Source organism: Nansenia antarctica (genome assembly GCF_963989245.1).
Source record: "Nansenia antarctica genome assembly, chromosome: 7".
In the NCBI taxonomy this organism is placed as follows: domain Eukaryota; kingdom Metazoa; phylum Chordata; class Actinopteri; order Argentiniformes; family Microstomatidae; genus Nansenia; species Nansenia antarctica.
The window spans coordinates 34,279,159-34,298,826 of record NC_137677.1 but is presented as its reverse complement, the minus strand read 5'-3'; the positions used below and the strand labels follow the sequence as shown (position 1 = coordinate 34,298,826).

Sequence of the window (19,668 nt, the reverse complement as noted above, 5' to 3'; positions counted from 1 at the left end):
ATTGATTTGATTGTCCTCTGCACGGAATAACTCCGACAGTCCTGTGCGCTTCTCTGCCCAAGGTCTGGCTGCCTTCCATCACCCCCGGGCTACCGTATCCCTGCTGCCAGATTGAAATCGCTGTGCTATTGGAATTTGGGTGTTTCAGTTAGGACGTGCTTGTCACCTCTTCTTACCTCTTCTACCTCTGGTGTTGTGAAGTCTGAATCTGTCTGCCAGAGGAGAGAAGAGGAGACAAGACAATGAAGAGGTTAACAGGTTTCATCACGGACGACGACTCTTCTACCCTCCTGACCGAGTATTAATCGAACGCGTTAGTGATGCGTCCAAAGAGGTCCATGGGGTTTTTACGCAGCAGCAGTATTTGGCGGGGGTGCTGAATCCTCCTGCGCTACCCCAAGCCGGCAGGACGTCCCATGCACCCAGCAGGACCCTACCTACACCCACCCGGCAGGACGTCCCATGCACCCAGCAGGACCCTACAATAACCCGGCAGGACGTCCCATGCGTAAATCACCAACAACAACACCATAATTGCACCTGGGATTGGCGGCGCGCATCGGTGAACTTTGCTCGTGTTTTCTCTTTTTCTAGGATAACTTCTCACAATGACGATTCCTTTATCTCGGACACAACTTGCCCTGTTTTTTATACTCCTTTGTCCAGTCAACATCATTGGACTGTGGTGGTAAGTTTATTTTTTTATTGACATACATGTGCTAGGACTTTTTTTAGCTGCGTAAAAAGTGTAAATGGCGTTTGTCCGAATCAGGTTAGTTTTGTCCTCAAATGATCATCTATTTTACACGTGTTCATGTTCTCAATGCTCGAACTAACTCTTTTTGTGGCAGACATGTCAAGCAGATCAAACAGATGTTTCCCCCCTCATGTGTTGGGTCAATACTACTGTACCTTTACACCCTAGATCACCTAAGGTACGTACTGTTTAGCAGCCTACTTTCCATTGCATCTGGTTTATTTTGGAAGTATTAAGAGTAAGTGACATGCCAAACTGCACTATAATAAAAACGGTCAATGATATAGCCAATATTGGAGCAACTGAATTGTTGAAGGTGTCATCGGCAAATGCTAACAACAACATGTTATGGGACAGTGCCTCTTTAATGACCTTGTCCATGACCACTATTGGCATTTTGAGGTGGGCTAATTGATATACGATTCCATCTGGTGTTGTTAAAATCAATCAACACACTGCTATGCGTAGTAATAGTAAGTAATATTGATTGATAAATGAATCATTGTATGAAGTTTTTTTTTTTTTTTTTTTTAAAGCATCAATTTAACTATCCACAAATGTATTTTTAAATAGCAAATCTATTTTTGATGAATAAGACTAGGATAGACAGGTAGTGACATCTTCAATCAAACAATATCCTTATCTTACGTCTTGGCTGGGTGCCTGTGGAGGTCTATGATTGCCTGTAGTAAAAGTGAAGAGGTCAGAGTTGAAATTTTAGGTGGACCTTGAGGCAGTGTCATCATAAAACAATTGTCTTTTCAGCACTTGAAGATGTATGTGCCTTAAAAAGACAGTGCAAGATTTCTGATAATGTATAATGCACACATTTGAGACAGTCTTCTGAAGAGGGATGTCTAGTTTAGACAGAACATTCTCCGAACCTTTGTTTTGATTTTTTCAGAAAGTTATGACCTAAATATGTTTTTAAAATGTTCAGAAAAAAAAGTTGAAGGCAGCCATCTTGGAAATGGTTAGACAACAATATTAAGAGATGTATTACCGTTGCGAGAAACAGTTTGCAAAAGATAACTTGAATGGGCACAAAATCCAGTCATTCCAGCTATTATGTTCTCGGATCAAACAATTACACACAATTCTGCATGGGGACACCTTATTCCTCATAACTTCCAGGTGTATGTTCTTGTTACTTAAAGAAAAACCGGACAAATTCAGCCAGGAAACATCTGGAACATTCAATAAATGTTCTGGGAAGCAAAAATGGTTTTGCTGGGACTGACTCCCCATTCTCAATCTAGGCCAACTATTAGCGCTGTTGAACTGAGAACTCTCTCTCTCTCTCTCTCTCTCTCTCTCTCTCTCTCTCTCTAGACAGATGTAGGGCACCCAGAGGGTGAGAACACCTGTAGGTCTGGCAGAGTCTGCCAGGACAAAGATGCTTTCTGTTGGGAGCCTGGACATACCATCACAACCCTCTCTCTCTCTCACTCTCTCTCTCTCTCTCTCTCTCTCTCTCTCTCTCTCTCTCTCTCTCTCTCTCTCTCTCTGCCCCTTGTCTTTTAAGGCAAATGGTTGTCAGCCAGACAGGATGTCATTTGAGGGGAGAGATGAAACGCTGGGAGATAAACCTCCTTTCAGAGAGTCTTTGATTAGTCTCTAATCATTTGGACGGAGAGCAGTGAGTGAGTGTGGAATGCCTTTGCTGCTGCGGGTTTCAGGACAAGCAACCTTGCTGGCGTGTGTGTGAGCGTGTGTGTGTGTGTGAGAGAGAGAGAGAGACAGACTCAGAGAGAGAGAGAGAGAGAGAGAGAGAGAGTGTGCGCGCGTGTGTGTGTGTGTGTGTGTGTGAGAGTGTGTGAGTGTGTGTGTGTGTGTGTGAGAGAGAGAGAGAGAGAGAGAGAGAAGAGAGAGAGAGAGTGTGTGTGTATGAGTGTGAGAGAGAGTGTGTGTGTGTGTATGAGTGTGAGAGAGTGTGTGTGTGTATGAGAGTGTGTGTATGTGTATGAGTGTGAGAGAGAGTGTGTGTGTGTGTGTGTGTGAGAGAGTGTGCGTGTGTGTATGAGTGTGTGTGTATGTGTATGAGTGTGAGAGAGTGTGTGTGTATGTGTATGAGTGTGAGAGTGTGTGTGTGTGTATGAGAGTGTGTGTATGTGTATGAGTGTGAGAGAGAGTGTGTGTGTGTGTGTGTGTATGTGTGTGTGTGAGAGAGTGTGCGTGTATGAGTGTGAGAGAGTGTGTGTGTGTGTGTGTGTATGAGTGTGAGAGAGTGTGTGTGTGTGTGTATGAGTGTGAGAGAGTGTGTGTGTGTGTGGGTCATAGGCTGGCAGGCAGCCAGGAGCGTGCCCTGCAGGTGTGCTTACACGCGTGTGTCATTCCACCTTATCCGGCCCAAGTCCCCTCTCCCGTCTCCTGTCCAGGGGCCAATCATCTTCCTCCCTGCATCACCTGCAGAAAAAGCAGCACTTCATTACACCAGATCTTATCTGTCCCACTCCACAATGTGAAAGCAATACATCTTTTTCTCTTTTTTTTTCTTTTCTGGAAAATGGCGAGATTTCCAATCAAGGAGAGAGAAAGAGAGAGAGAGAAAGAGAGAGAGAGAGATGGGATCAGATCAGATAACCGATGACTGTGGGGGTTTGGCCACGGTGTAGTGTGTGTTACACCACCCAAGCATGTGGTCCCTTCTTCTTCAACCGACTTCCAGACGTTTTTTGGATGTTTCACTATGCGGCCCTGCCTGTAGCCTCCCTCACGCCTTGTCCTCGCTTATTGTGAAGATGGAGAAGTTGGGAACATGTGACATGAGACAGCAGCGGCGGCGGAGGCGCATTGGTGTCGTGCGGGCCGGTGGAGTTCCAGTCACTTGATTTAGTGTTGAGTTCTAGCAGAAGATTGTGCCATGGCTCCGTGCCACCGACCACAGAACTGAACCCAAGGCTCTCCGCCTGCTCCCGCCCTGCCGTGACTGACTTCATATGCAGCATACTTGGGGGATTAAGGAGGATGAAATTCACTCGTTCGCAAAGTAGAAAAAAAAAAGCAAGCAGGCACATATCTATGGCCAATGCAATTCATAATGAAACCTGAGGTGGCCTAGCTAGAAAAACAGCTTATCTACAAGAGGATCGTGTAGAGGGCTACATTGGGACTGATTATTTGGATATGTGGTTGTTTTATCGCAGTTTCCGTCTCAATTTTTTTGCCTGTATTATCTCTGTGGTATCTCATGCGAGGCAGGTCTTTGGAGGGCCCTTGATTGCAAACATGGCATTACATCCTTGTTACTGTTATGATTAGCCCCCCCCTCCACCCCCCCCCCCCCCCCCCCCCCCCCATCAGCCTTCCATCATGTCCTGGAGTTTTATTGTAGCTGATAAACGATAGGAGAGACACATAACACATTGACTGAAAGATTGACTGCTTATCTTGACCCTCTAGTCTAGTTCCCTTTATGGGTGCTGCTTTTGTCAAGACTCATGTCCTCTTTTCCGTTCACCATCGATAGCATTTTGTTCCTCCGAATTTCCCTGTCGGGTCATCCGCTGGTTTTGATTACCGCTGGAACAATGCTCGGTCAAGACAGACTAGATGTCTTCATCTCCATATCACTGGAGCCATAATATTCTGACCGCATATCCATCCGTGCCAGCGCTCATGCTGTTTATACCCCGCTTAAAAGTTATGAAGTTTTTTTTTTTTTTACTGAAGTCTTCATAAATCATTTATAAGGTCTGCTACACACTGTAGTGTAGGTTGCTTAACAGAAGATGTGGGTGTTATAACGGTAGGCCTACATCTGGTGCTTTGCCAAATAGGATCTGGATGTGAGGCATCCATGTTGGGTCTTATAAAGGGTTTACGGAGGCTACGTTAAGCCTTTAAAGTCAGAGTATGTTAGTGGCGCGATAAAGCTGTCAGTTGTGATATGAAATCATATCGAGCTTCGCCTGTCTGGAAAGAGGGTCGTCTGATCTGACGGGGTCTGCTTCTCACGCTGACGATGACACGGGACACGGGAAAGAAACCCCCGTCCAGTCCAGCGTGGGCTGCTGCTGTTTTACAAGTCCACACCTCCTGCTGTAAAAAACCTAGGCCCTTTTTTGTGAGCGGTCTGTACAGAGACCCGGTTTCATTGGTACGATCCTGGCACACAGATTCACACGGGTTCGGGGGCCAGGACACACCAGGTAATCAGCGGTTGTAAAGTAGGAGTCAGTGTGCGTCTGCGAAGTAAATGTATCTGCACACACATCTCGATCATACAAGGAGTGGGTTCGGTTCACTGAGTTCAGATCGACGCAGGGAGACCGAAGCACAGGCTCACGATGTGTTTTCCCGCTCATGAGCTGTCACCATGGAGATGTTGTCAATAGCTTACGTCGTCAATAACTAGTAAAAGAGTGTGTCTGTATCCAGAAGTCGTTTTTTTGGAGCGTTTTCTGGAGCGTTGTAAACAGGTTCTTCTCACATTAACTAACGTTGTGGGCGTTAGCGTTGTCTCCCCCACTTTAAGGACAACTTGATCTATTGGGATAGATTTGTATGAATTTCAATACGCTTAACCAGTTTGCTATTTTCACATTTAACTGTCCTCAAGGAACAGTTATGTGTTGGCTGTAGTATTCCATGATGCTATTGCTGCTAAATTAAATTTTATTGCACAAGTCATTTGTATTTTGATTTCATTATGGATATGCACTGACATGTAGACCACAATATGAATGTTTCAACTTTTAACAAAGTAATTGACTTACCGAGAGGGATGGGAAACCTTCCATGTTAAGACCAACTGTCTTCGGTGTGTCGTGTCTCGTAGAGTACTTCTTATCAGACCGCCATGGAAGGGTATTGGCAAGAGACTTGTTAAAACAAACTCGCAAGGCAGACGAATGTTATTAGTCAAGGAGATAGCTGTGACAGGAGTGAATGAAAAGCAATGAGGTATTTTCTCTCTTGCACACACACACACATCTAGCCTACAGAACTCCCACAGAATGATAAAAAACCTGACTTCATCTTAGGGGATCATCTGAACCGGAGTCAGATGCAGAGTTATTGAATAGGAGGGGGGCGGGGGGGCAATTGGGGAGACTAGCGGTGAGGGGTAGGGAGGGGTGGGGGGGGGGGGGGGTTACTATAGTGCTGTTCTCACATTATGTCATAGCAACTGTCACGAGAAGTACTGGCAGGAGTACAGAGTATTGGACCTGAGGCCTATTCTCTCATTAGGAACTGAAATAAACAATTTATCCAAGTGTAAACATCCATCTGTCAACACTATTGGAGAAACCCGTCTATTAAGACACAGCTCTCTCTCTCTCTCTCTCTCTCTCTCTCTCTCTCTCTCTCTCTCTCTCTCTCTCTCTCTCCTTACGTTCCCTGATCACTGTACTCCCAGTAGTCCTCTCTATACGCTGGAAACGCAAATGTTTCCCGGCAAAAGACGAAAATGAACGACGGAAGAAAAAAAAGACGACGTTTCGTAACAGGGGTGACCCTTTGTGAAGTATATTTCGTGTGTCTGATGAAGAAGAAGAAACACTGTAGGTTAGGCCCTACCTACGTTTAGGTGCTTGTTATTCTTCCCCTTTATATTTGTGTTGAGATAATGTTCCCCGAATGAAACATGAGCTCAGCGTGATGTTATTCCTGGTATGAAAAGGAGGCCGTCAGTGACGTGTGCTGCTGCCGTGTGCTTGCTGTGGTGTCCTCCCTCCTGCAGGGCGGTGGGGAGCCCTCTGGTCATGGACCCCAACAGTATCTGCAGGAAGACCAAGCGTTTGGCGGGAAAGCAGGCCGAGCTGTGCCAGACCCAGCCGGAGATCGTCAGCGAGGTCGCCAAAGGAGCCAAGCTGGGCGTGAGGGAATGCCAGTACCAGTTCCGCTTTCGCCGGTGGAACTGCACCAGTCAGAACAAGTACTTTGGCAAAATAATGCAGCAAGGTGAGTGGGAACTTGTCTTGTTTTATTATGGAAAAAACATTATCATCATGGAACCCCGACGATTTCTCCCCCCCCACCCCCCCTCCTCCTCCTCCTCCACACTTCTTTTTCCAATACGTAAATAGTTGTACGCTAGTAGTGCCCGCATAAGGGGCTCATCATCCAAGTACCATCCTTTTTCTTTTCTTTTTGTCATGCTTCAGCAGTCTCTCTCTCACTTAAGGCTTGAACTCGTGACCTGGTTTCAACCTGAGGTCCTGCCTCTCCAGTCACGGCCGTGGAGAACAAGGACAGCTGTTGTGTATCTTAACCAGACAGATTTACACTTCACTGCTCCTCTTTTGCATCAAATTGCACACACTCGAAATTATCTTTGAAATTGCCTCTCATAACCATTGATCTGGGAACATCTTCCAGTGCCTTTGAAGTGAGTCATAAACCTCATGTTGGGGCCTCCGTTACTCTGCAATTATTGGGCTGCCTTTCTGACAGTCGTACCAGCCCTTTTCGCTGTTGTATGACTGGTCCTTAGAAAACCGTTTTTGAGTGCCCCAAACAAAGAAGTGTTTTGTCAACCAGCCACTGATCCAATATTGTGTACGCCATCCCTTATTGGCTTTATTGTGTCTCACTGACTAGCTAATACATGCCCGCCGTTGGTTGAATCTTGAGAGGACTTTCTTTCATATCCAATACAATTAGAGTGCCGGTGTTGAAGAGATCCCTGTTAGTCATCATCATCATCATCATCATCATCATCATCATCAGTAATATGAGGCAAGAAATGTAGCCTGAATTACAGCATGATTGCAAGATGTTCTAACTCAAAAGAACTACAGCTTGGTTCTTATGACTAGGTACTAGGTATCATCCTCATCCTCATCATCATCATCATCTTCATCATCATCATCATCATCACTAACATGAGACAAGAAATGTAGCCTAAATGACAACGTGATTGAAAGATGTTCTAACTCAAATGAACTGCAGCGTGGTTGTGAGCTAAGTCTAAAATCTAGCATTCCAATTTATAAGGCCTAAAAAGGTCTAAAATTTCAGTTGTTCGGTCTAAAAATGAGGTGCTAGGTCTTAAAAACGAGATCCTGCAAGGAAATCAGTCTGACCACATCTATTTACGTGGAAATGAAACAAGCTGGAACCAAAAAAAAAAAGCCGATTCGCTTCCTTTTTTGTCTGTATGGCAGTGAAATCCCTAATTTCATCACCTCGAGGATGACAAAAAGCTATCATATGGTGTCGCGACTCGCGAATAGGTCTAAAATTCTATTCAAAGAGGTCTTAAAAAGGTCTAAAAAGGTCTTAAATCCGTCTTGTTGAAACTTGTAGGAACCCTGCTGGAAGTCGTCCCAGGGGAAGCCCGGCATCCTCTGTGGCAGAGGCAAAGTGTTCTGTGGGCTCTGGAGTCTCGGTTTGGCAGCTCCAGATGAGGATGATATGGCTGTTAAGATGAAACTTTCCAAAGTGTCTGATTACAGACATTATCTCGTCCTGTAAACTGTGGTTTGGTTTATTCAGTTGTGTCGGGGCCGGCCAGCAGAGGGCAGACTGCTTGTGGTCTCCTCTGGTCAGTCATGTTGTGAGGGAGGCACACCAATAACTCCACGGATTCTGACCTCACTTATGACATTATAGGATCGATCTGTTTAGCAGCTGAATTATGATCATAGAGCGAGAGTTGAGGGAAGAGATGTTTTAATTTTTTTATTATCAGCATTAGGCTTACAACATTACGGCTCCTTTCACCAAGAGCTGGAATCTGCCAACCGAAATGGTAATTAATCATACATTCCTCTGTGTCTATACGTGAGGTTTAAGTGCTCCTCTGTTTTGAAACATTCACCGCAATTACGAAGAGGTAGGGTCTAATGACCATTCGTCAATACCGCGGGCCCTGCGAAGACAAGCTCGCTTCCCCGCATGCACGCTGGGCCCACACAAAAGTTGCCGACACTTTTTTTTTCTCTCTCTCTTCTTCCCTCTTGCGAAAATAACTTGGGGCTGTTTTCTTCCTCTCTTCAAACATGTAAACCAAAGCTGTTGTTGTGTTGGTTTCTCTGTGCCAAAGGTTTTTGCTGCAAAGCCGCCTTGGCGCGGCCTGTTTCAAACATGTTGTCTCACGGATGTAATGAAGTCGTTTAGAAAATGCTCCGAGACCGAACCTGGTTCTAATGAGAACAGATAATCATGCAGCAGCAGCAGCAGCAGCAGACGTGTCATTTCTCCTGCAACCTCAGGAATGCAGCGCGTTATTTCACCTGTCAAGCAGCTTTGCTTCTGTCTGCCTCTCTGTCAATCAGCATTTGCGAGCTCTGTAGCATCGTCTGGGATGTTTACGCCAGACTCCAAACGTTACTCTCCACAACCGCACAACAACCACACACACACACGCACGCGCGCACACACACACACACACACACACACACACACACACAGACACAGACACAGACACACACACACACACACACACACACACACACACACACACACACAGACACACACACACAGACACACAGACACACAGACACAGACACAGACACAGACACACACACACACACACCCACACACAGACACAGACACAGACACACACACACACACACACACTCACACACTCACACACTCTGTAGGTGGTACAGTACAGTAGCTGTCCTTTATGGATAAGTGTCACACTCATCCTCCATGCAGTCCACCCTGGAGGAGATGAGACATTCTGGCATGTCATAATGTCAGTGAGATTACTGCTGTAGGTCCCCTCTGGTCGAGACTGAGGAGGAACGTATAATTGAAGATTATCATTAGCTCATGATGAGAAAGTCATTCGCGTCATCCTCAAGGGATCGTAAGCAAGCAATTAGGTTTATACCCTGTCTGCTCCGTGTAATAGTAGATTCCTCATTAATGATCTATCGCAGCCTTCTTGCCTGTGATCTCGATTATGTTCAAATAACAAACTAACTACCCCCCAGGCGTTAATTACAGAGAGGCGCACTGAAAACTGATACAATCATAGATGGGGATGTTTCTCTCTGCCCTTGTTTTACCAGAGAATGATAGATGACTGTCTGGGCTGTATCAGGTAACAGAATACAGAGGGAGAATAAACACTAGCTGACAGCCACCCTGGGGCAGACAGTTGTTCCAGGGTAATTAAGCTAATCATTACTCTTGTTTCTTGAATATAATCCCTGTTTCACCCCACCAGCGCAGAGAAATGCGCAGTGTGCGTCCATTGAACGGCGATGTTCAGCTACAATCAGAGCGCACGCACGCACGCACACACACACACACACACACACACACACACACACACACACACACACACACACACACACACACATTCCTTCACACATGTCCCCTTTGAACTTGATAGCGGGAGCGGGTCAGATGGCGCTACAGCTCTCAGCGCCATGAAAGAAACGTGTGTTTTCATCGTTCAGAGAGATCAGCAGGGCCAGCTGCACAAGGCCAATTACCAGATTAACGTTAAGAAGCTGTGCGATATCAGGCATACGCATCTTTTTGGTGTTTCTTTTTTTAAAAGGCGGAATGTATAATATGTGTCTCTCTCTCGTGTGTGTAAAGTGTGTATGATTCATCTGCAGGGATGCCTCCCTTGTCCTCTGTGCTGCGCGTCTCATGTTAGCGGGATGGATCTGAGGTATGCAACGAGATACGCACTGTAGAGGAGTTGAAGCTTCTCCCCGGACCGCGGCCCGGCCCGCGGAGGCCAAAATCAATCAATCAATCAATCAGAATTATTCACACCCGTTTGCGTTGGGTCAGATGGCGGATTCAGAAGAGGCCCCCGAGCCCGAGTCTCAGAGCCCTTCTGGACCCATGCATCGTTGACTTAAAGATTGAGTATTAAAAAAATATTAGCTAATTCCTCTAGAAGCCCCTTCTGGCATCAAGTGTGCTCTCAGACAGGCCCAGGCACAGGCTGGCTGGAGACGTTTGTTTGGAATTTGTGTCTCGGAGGAGAATATAAAAAAAGGTGCTCAAATGAAGAGATGTTTAATACTTTTTTTTTCATCCCCTCCTCCCCTCGTCTCTTAATTGTATGTCTTCATAATAGTGTTCTCTTAATACAGTTGGTACAGTAGTGTTGAAAACTGAACCGATGAAAGTGTTATGCACTATAGTTTTAATTGCATTCTCTACAAACAGAAAGTAAACATGTAATGTGTTTATGACAGGCTCTGGTGAAAAAGTAGTGCAGATCTTTTTTTTCTTCTTTTTTTTGTTGAGATTATGAAAGTGCAGATTGTAGGATTTAAGATTATGTGTCATACATTGAAATCTGAAAATAGTTGAAGGTGCTTATTTGAATGTTGGTACACCTCAAACCAAATACTGGAGAAAAACGCTCTGAATCAAAACAGACGTGTTTGCTACCATCGCATTGGTAGCTAGCTAGCAGTTAAGAAAGAACATCGCTATCTAACTGCACATCACAACACGCTGATAGAACATCAACATGATGATAATTAGATGATCACACAGTCCATGACGTCCTAAAACATATGTTTGTTTACAAGCCATGTATCACTAGCCCATTAGCCTACGAAGCAGGACGGCACACGATACAGGTCATCCAATTCACAAATTATAAGTACTGTATTTAGTTATCCTAAAACTGTTGTTTGTTATATTGAGTGGGCTTTCAACACGTCTTCTTTTTCTTTTTTTTTAAGAAGCTTTTTGGTCATTTGCGCGACTTGAGAATTGCCGGCATGCAGACTTGTTCACCACACAGTGTCATGTGACAATATTGCCTCGATGCTACTGACAAAGCTAGAAGGGACAGACCTTCAATTGAAACAAGCGGATCTTTACTAAACACCGGGCTCCGGAGAACAGTTGTTGTTGGTAATCGTGTGCTAAACTAACTAATAGTTGTTTAAGTTTTTCTTTCCTGCACGCTTTCCATGTCATCTTCCTCTCTGAGACAGGAAACAGCCTCTGACTCAGTAATCCTCTTGTTGTATCTACAAGTAGTCGCCATGACTCGGTAGGACATGACTCACTACCTTCTGTGGAGACTCGGTAGGACATGACTCACTACCTTCTGTGGAGACTCGGTAGGACATGACTCACTACCTTCTGTGGAGACTCGGGGTGTGTTCCTAAATTCACTCTGCAATCTGATCACCACTCATGGAATGCCTCTTGTCCAATCAAATGACTACTTAGGTCCCTTTATGACGTTGGACCCAGTGTGCGCTCCGAGAGAGAGGATTTTACGAACGCAGCCATAGTAGGACATGACTCACTACCTTCTGTGGAGATGTTTGCTCTCAGCACAGGGTCAGCCTTAGTCTGCGCCCCTGGAGCAATTAGGGGGTTAAGTGCCTTGCTCAAAGGCCGCAACGACAGTGGTAGGCACCTTTAGATACAGGACACCAGCAACCCTCCAGTCACCAGCTCACATCCAGCTCCCTGCTGAGGAGGGGATTGCTTGACCAGCGATTGCTAGCCAGCGAACCAACGATTGCTAGCCAGCCTCTCTAGCTAACCTCTAACCTATAACCTCTCTAGCCTTAATCTAATCTAATCTAATCTAATCTTGGCTACTGGCCGCCCCTGTATGACATGACTCGGGACGCTCTTAGACTAGAGGGCTTAGACTAGAGGGCTGTGGCGCAGGAGGGAGAGTTGCCGTCTAATGATCACAAGGTTGGCAGATCAGCGGTTCGAGCCCCGGCCGGCCACATGTCGAAGTGTCCTTGGGCAAGACACTGAACCCCAAAATTGCTCCCAGTGAGCGGGCCGGCGCCTTGTATGGCAGCTTGCCGCCATTGGTGTGTGAATGTGTGTGTGAATGGGTGAATGAGAGGCCGTTGTAAAGCGCTTTGGAGCAGCAAAAAAGGCTCTATATAAGTGCAGTCAATTTACCATTTGACCATTTACCGGCCGCCCCTGTGTGACATGACTCGGGACGCTCTTAGACTAGAGGAGTGTCCTCCGTCAGCACGGCGCTGCCCCTTCCGCAGGGTTCTCCTTCCTCTTAAGTAGCCCAAGAGTCTTAAGTAGCCCAAGAGGAGAAATTAGTCTTCATCCAGATCCATTACATCTGGCTTAGCCTGAAAAGAAACCAGGCTAGGGTGTGTGATGGGAACTGGCCCGCACGTTTCACATGACAAAAAGACTTCTTAGGGAGAATTATGTCGTATGGGAGTGTGTGTGTGTGTGTGTGTGTGAGGTGTGTTTGAGTGTGAGGGAGACGCCACACACACACACACACACACACACACAGACACCTGCATACGCACACACACACACTTACGCGCACACACACACACACACACACACACACACACACATACGCACACACGGATGCACAGACACACACACACACACGCACATGGATGCACATAGACACACACATACTGTACTGTACACACACGCACACACATTCTGTACTGTACACACACACACACAGACACACACATACTGTACTGTACACACACACACATACATACGCACACACGGATGCACAGACACACACACGCACATGGATGCACATAGACACACACATACTGTACTGTACGCACACGCACACACATACATACGCACACACGGATGCACATAGACACACACATACTGTACTGTACACACACACACACACACAGACACACACATACTGTACTGTACACACGCACACACACAGACACACACATACTGTACTGTACACACACACTCTCACACACACACTCCCAGGCCTGTATGGAGACATCTCTGGTTGTGCAGACGGGGGACAGCTGGTATTAATATCCCAGAGTGTTCTGGTGTGTGTGTTCTGGTGTGTGTGAGGGACTCTCACGGCAGCGGCCGGGTTTCACTAGCCTTAATGAATCCCATTCACTGAATCCTGAGATATGGACCTGGCAGGGCGCAGGGCGGTGACTGCACACTCGCGTCGTCCAACTTCCACGAAATAAAAGTCATTCATTTCGGCGGCTTCGACACAATGGACCGCTAACTGCCTCCTGGACTCCTCCCCCTTCCTCCCCTCCCCTCTCTACCTCCCCCCCTCCCCTCCCCTCCCTTCCTCTCTCCTTCCCCTCCCTCCCTCCCTCCCCTCCCTCCTGTCCTGTAGTAGAGAGCTTGATAGAGACAAAACTGCGTCTGATTTACATATCGTCACCTTCTTAAAATAATGGCGTAAGTCAGTAAGCAATGCTCAGCAGTGTTCAGTCAGTAGTGTTTAGTCAGTAGTGTTTAGTCAGTAGTGTTTAGTCAGTAGTGTTCAGTCAGTAGTGTTTAGTCAGTAGTGTTTAGTCAGTAGTGTTTAGTCAGTAGTGTTTAGTCAGTAGTGTTTAGTCAGTAATGTTTAGTCAGTAGTGTTCAGTCAGTAGTGTTTAGTCAGTAGTGTTCAGTCAGTAATGTTCAGTCAGTAGTGTTTAGTCAGTAGTGTTTAGTCAGTAGTGTTTAGTCAGTAGTGTTTAGTCAGTAATGTTTAGTCAGTAGTGTTTAGTCAGTAGTGTTTAGTCAGTAGTGTTTAGTCAGTAGTGTTTAGTCAGTAGTGTTTAGTCAGTAGTGTTTAGTCAGTAGTGTTTAGTCAGTAGTGTTTAGTCAGTAGTGTTTAGTCAGTAGTGTTTAGTCAGTAGTGTTTAGTCAGTAATGTTTAGTCAGTAGTGTTTAGTCAGTAGTGTTTAGTCAGTAGTGTTTAGTCAGTAGTGTTTAGTCAGTAGTGTTTAGTCAGTAGTGTTTAGTCAGTAGTGTTTAGTCAGTAGTGTTCAGTATGTAGTGTTTAGTCAGTAGTGTTCAGTCAGTAGTGGTCAGTAGCAGTAGTACATGGTAGTGGTCAGTAGCAGTAGTACATGGTAGTTGGTCCCCGTGGCCGAGGCCAGTAAGCCTCAGGACAGGAATAGCCCAGCAGCTGTGTGTTATCTCAGATAGCAGGAGGGGGGGGTGGGGGGGGGGGGGGGGGCGTTGGTATCAGCACACACACTGACCTCAGGTCACCACCGGTAGTTGGATGAGTTGGATGCATGTTGTGTAGAGGCAGTGTGTGTGTGTGTGTGTGTGTATGCATGAATGCTTGTGTTTGTTTGTGTTTGTGTGTGTGCATGTATGAATGTTTGTGTGTGTGTGCATATGTATGAATGCTTGTGTATGTGTGTATGAATGCTTGTGTATGTGTGTATGAATGCTTGTGTGTGTGTGTGCATATGTATGAATGCTTGTGTGTGTGTCTATGTGCACGTATGCACGTATATATATATAAATGCTTACGTGTGTTTGTGTGTGTGTGTGTGTGTGTGTGTGTGTGTGTGTGCGTGCGTGTGCACGTATACATAAATGCTTACGTGTGTGTGTGTGCGTGTCTCACCCCCCCAGACATCCGGGAGACAGCGTTCGTGTACGCCATCACGGCGGCGGGTGTGACCCACACGGTGACGCAGGCGTGCAGCATGGGCGAGCTGCTGCAGTGCGGCTGCGAGGCGACGCGCAGCAGGGCGCCCCCCCGGCCCGCCTCGGCCACGCCCACCGAGGGGGTCAAGTGGGAGTGGGGCGGCTGCGGCGACGACGTGGAGTTCGGCTACGAGAAGTCCAAGCAGTTCATGGACGCCAAGAGGAAGAAGGGGAAGAGTGACATCAGGACGCTGATCGACCTCCACAACAACGAGGCGGGGAGGCTGGTACGGGCAACTCTCTCAGGGCTCCTCAGGGCTCCCGCGTCCACGGGTCCTTGGGATCCTTGAAAGTTTTGTGAATTTGAGAAGAAAAAATCAAGGTCTGATTGGATAGTTGCGCTGTTGAGTTTCACTGAATTGCATTTCTCTTGCAAATGTAGCCATAGCAGACTTCCATTCAGAGCTGGATTTCTTCTGTTATTTAGTATTTCTTTAGGGCGACATGTATTGAAAGCACTAAAATAAGGCCAGATGCAAGTTGCTAATCCTTTGTTTTTGAGTTTTTGAAAATAGACATGGGTCATTAAAAGTGCTTGAATTCCCCTCTCTCTCTCTCTCTAAAAAAAAATATATACTGTATATATTCCATTTAAAAAAAAAAAATTTGCTTAGCTCGTCAACTAGTAAATAAGTCTCTGTATTGCTTAACTTTACATATATTTCACAATATATTGTTTTGCTGTGCTGTGGTAGAGAAGGCAAGAGACCATCTAGTGTTCACACATTCAAGCCTCTCTTTTTAATTATTGTCTGTGAGCGGATAGTTCCTATTCTCATCTATATCTGTCTCAAACTATGCCGTGTTGGGTCCTTGAATTTGAGGGAATTGAGTCTTGAAAGTCCTTGAAAGGTGCTTGAATTTGATGTTTCAGAAAGTCTGGGAACCCAGCTTTCTTGAACTTTCTTCTCTCAGTCCGAAAACACAGTTTTTTTACCTCACATTTGTGAATGTGTCACGTTTTGTTAAAGCTATGAAAGATTAACATGAGATGTTTGTATATGATTCATAATACCACTTTGGCATACTAATAATATATTTAGATATATAATCTAAACTAATAATATATAAATATATTGGTACGGTGAACTTTCTTTCTTTCTTCTCTCAAGTTTTTTTTACCTCACCGTTATCTTTCAAAATAGCAAGGCAAGGCAAGTTTATCTGTATAGTACATTTCATACAACAAGGGCAATTCAAAGTGCTTTACATACAGCATTTAGCGAAAATACCATCGCTCATCTGTTATCAGACTTGAGCTGAGGTTCTGGAGCTGAAGAGTATCAAGAAGAGTATCAAAGCTTGCAATAGAATAATGATTTTTGCACAGATTTGAGTGTGCGGATGCTGCTGTTTTCACCTCACCATTATCTTCCAGTACGATGAAAGAGTGGTAGAGTGCTTTGAAAGGGTTTTGAGATGTGTTCAAGGTCATGATAACATGTTTGAAGTAATGGTTGAGTTAGTATTTTTAGTATTTTAGTATAAGTATTTTAGTATTAGTATTAGAATTGTTGTGCTTCGCCTCTGCTAGTCTACGCAGAAGCACAGATACGTGGCGATTTTAAATGTTTTGGGATTATATTCAACACAGAAGATGGAAATCTGCTCTCCATCATACTTGTATTACTTTTTATGGGCTCCTAGAAACAAATGTGAAAATTATATCCGGAAATTATTGTCTAGCTGAACGAACCTCAACCAATTCATCATCCAAGACAGCCTCTAGCCATATTTCTGTTACGCTGTAAACTGATATTTGAACAAGAATCAAGTATCTCAAACAAGAAAACAAGTGTGTGCCACATTTCTTGTTTTCAAGCCATTAAAGCAAGTAGCGGCTTATATTTCCTGTAAAAAAAAGTCTTTATTTATTTAAGGATACACATGTATGTAGACAATGTGAAATATGGCCATGACAGCATCCTCCTTGTTGATAGGGAGAAAGCTATGTTGCACTCGGAGTCGGAGGTTGTCTGCCTGTTTGAGAAGTTAATTACATGTTATTCTTTCGAATTTCCTGGGAGTCACATTTGTTGCTCACCCCTGTCAGTATTGCCTCATCGCAGTTGGGACTCACTGTTTTTTTACAACCTAAAACCACGCCGAGAGGTCAGAGACAGGTAAATGGGTAGGAGTGGGGTGCAACATGTTGAGACAATTACAGCATTAGGACCGAGGCTTTTGAAAAGTACAACAACATAAAGCGAATGAGTGGGCCACATCATTTGAACAGAACCTGAAAAAAGTCAGATTAAAATGGAGAGAGAGAGAGAGAGAGAGAGAGAGAGGGAGAGAGAGAGAGAGAGACAGAGACAGAGAGAGACAGAGAGAGAGAGAGAGAGAGAGAGAGAGAGAGAGAGAGAGAGAGAGAGAGAGAGAGAGAGCCGTGCGATGTGATGCACGATGGGTTAATTATCCCTCAAGTGTTTAAGTTGAACGATCTCCGTTGTCAAGGCCTGTGAGATCTGGGATGGCCAGAGGCATGATGGTGGCTGTGTGTGTGTGTGTGTGTGTGTGTGTGTGTGTGTGTGTGTGTGTGTCGGGGGGTTAGGTGAGGGGGGGTTAAATTCCTTCTGAATAGCGTCTTGCTTTTATCTCACCTATGTGTCTCTGTGTGTCTCAACCAACCAAGGCGGTGAGGAACTACATGAGGACGGAGTGTAAGTGCCACGGCCTGTCGGGCTCCTGCACGCTCCGCACCTGCTGGAAGAAGATGCCCCACTTCCGGGAGGTCGGCGACCGCCTGCTGGAGCGCTTCAACGGCGCCTCCAAGGTGATGGGAGGCAACGACGGCAAGTCCCTGGTCCCCGTGGGCCAGAACATCAAGCCGCCGGACAAACAGGACCTGATCTACTCGGCCGAGTCGCCGGACTTCTGCCTGCCCAACCGCAAGACGGGCTCGCTGGGCACGCGCGGCCGCATGTGCAACAGCACGGCCATGGACGTGAGCGGCTGCGACCTGCTGTGCTGCGGGCGGGGCCACCGCGACGAGACGGTGGTGTTCGAGGAGAACTGCCTCTGCCGCTTCCACTGGTGCTGCGTGGTGCAGTGCAAGAAGTGCTCGGTGAGGAAGGAGCTGAGTCTATGTCACTAGCATTAGCATTAGCACTCCCCCCGTCCCCCCCCCGCCCGGGAAGGAGTTTGGTTACAGGTTACAGACCCCCCCCCCACCCCACCCCCCTCTACTTGTTTAACAATGGTGGTGCTCTGAAATCAAGCTTCCCATCATCCCTCAGTTCAGGAGGAGCACCCGGAGTTAGAGGCTTATCTAAGGATCGTCTTGGATAGACTACTACAGTAAACTCAACTGTCAAGCTGTAGAACAGTCCGGAATGATCACCCATATAGATAAGTGACTCCCACAGAGAAAAACTCCTGAGGCTTCTTCTAGAAACCTTCAGGAGGGAACCTCTCGGACCTGTTTGCACGGTGACCCCCACCTACAGCCTTTGAAATTGGCCAGTGACCCAGAATAATACCGACCTTGTTGTTTCTAGCCTCAACCCACTCTTTAGGACCAAAGAGGAGCATGCTGAGATCCACTGTTTAAGGAAAACACTGTTCGCTACGAGCATTGACAGTTAACCGTGTAACCACAAAGGGGGGTGACAAAAGATGACAATGTCACAAAAGCAGACTGACTTTTGAGTGTTGTTTTATCTTGAAAATATCGGGGGGAAACAAATGCTCGTAACATTTTCATAAGTCAAATGTTTGACGTAGAACCGAAATGTCAACCTGAATGTCGTCAGGTTTTTTGGTTTTGTATAAAAGCACAAACAAATAATGAAAAAGGGAAATTGGGGGTTATGTTTTTTGGAGGACGAGCGCCATGTTTGTTTCATGGTGTGGAGTTAAACTGATACCCGCTGAGACTTATTTATAAACCATGACAAGACTACTCGTAGTGGTAAGATGAGGAATGTGTCGAACCATCTCTTCTAAAGCACTTCGGATATGGGAGCTACGTAACTAGCATAGTTAGCTAGTTAGCATAATGGCTTTGTTTGTTTGAGGAGTTTGTAAATGGGAGAAAAAAAACAACATGTAAAAATTTTTTCATGAGGTGTCGTATTGAGAAAGAATGATATTGTTGTTTATCTGTTTAGTATACAGGGCTTTCGTAATGCACTTTCAATTAAGCTTTTCTTGCTTCTTGCATAAGTTATGTTTTGCAGGAAGGCCAGTCGCAATCACATCCTATGCTGACAATTCGGTTGTTAAGTCGTGACGTGTTTCCGGGTCCAACTGAGGCGCTCTCTTCGAAATGCCGCAGTAATAATAATAATTCATTATATTTGTATAGTGCTTTTCCGAGGCTCAAAGACGCTGACAATATGGGCTGTGTCCCTTGTTGTATGAATAGATCCGAGTCTAAAAAACGATTTGAACTGTCATTCTACCACTTTAGTACACTGGTACTCTGGTGCGGGGAAGTTTTTATTTGGACCCGGAAATTGCTAAACGTCACGCCTGACGTCAAACTTAACAACCGAATAGACCAAGACTACGGTCTCTCTTTATAAGTCAGCTCACTGAAGTGAGTTGGATGTTACCATACAGTC

At 45.7% G+C, this 19,668-nt stretch overlaps 1 protein-coding gene across 1 annotated transcript; it reads left to right on the top strand.

The window, feature by feature from the left end:
• Positions 1–608: 608 nt before the first annotated feature.
• wnt6b (wingless-type MMTV integration site family, member 6b) lies at positions 609–18,197 on the top strand (the record flags this gene model as incomplete). Its single annotated transcript, XM_080536182.1, has 4 exons — positions 609–688; positions 6,444–6,664; positions 15,026–15,327; positions 17,736–18,197. The coding sequence occupies 4 exons, from the start codon at positions 609–611 to the stop codon at positions 18,195–18,197; spliced, it is 1,065 nt and encodes a 354-aa protein (XP_080392308.1).
• Positions 18,198–19,668: the final 1,471 nt, after the last annotated feature.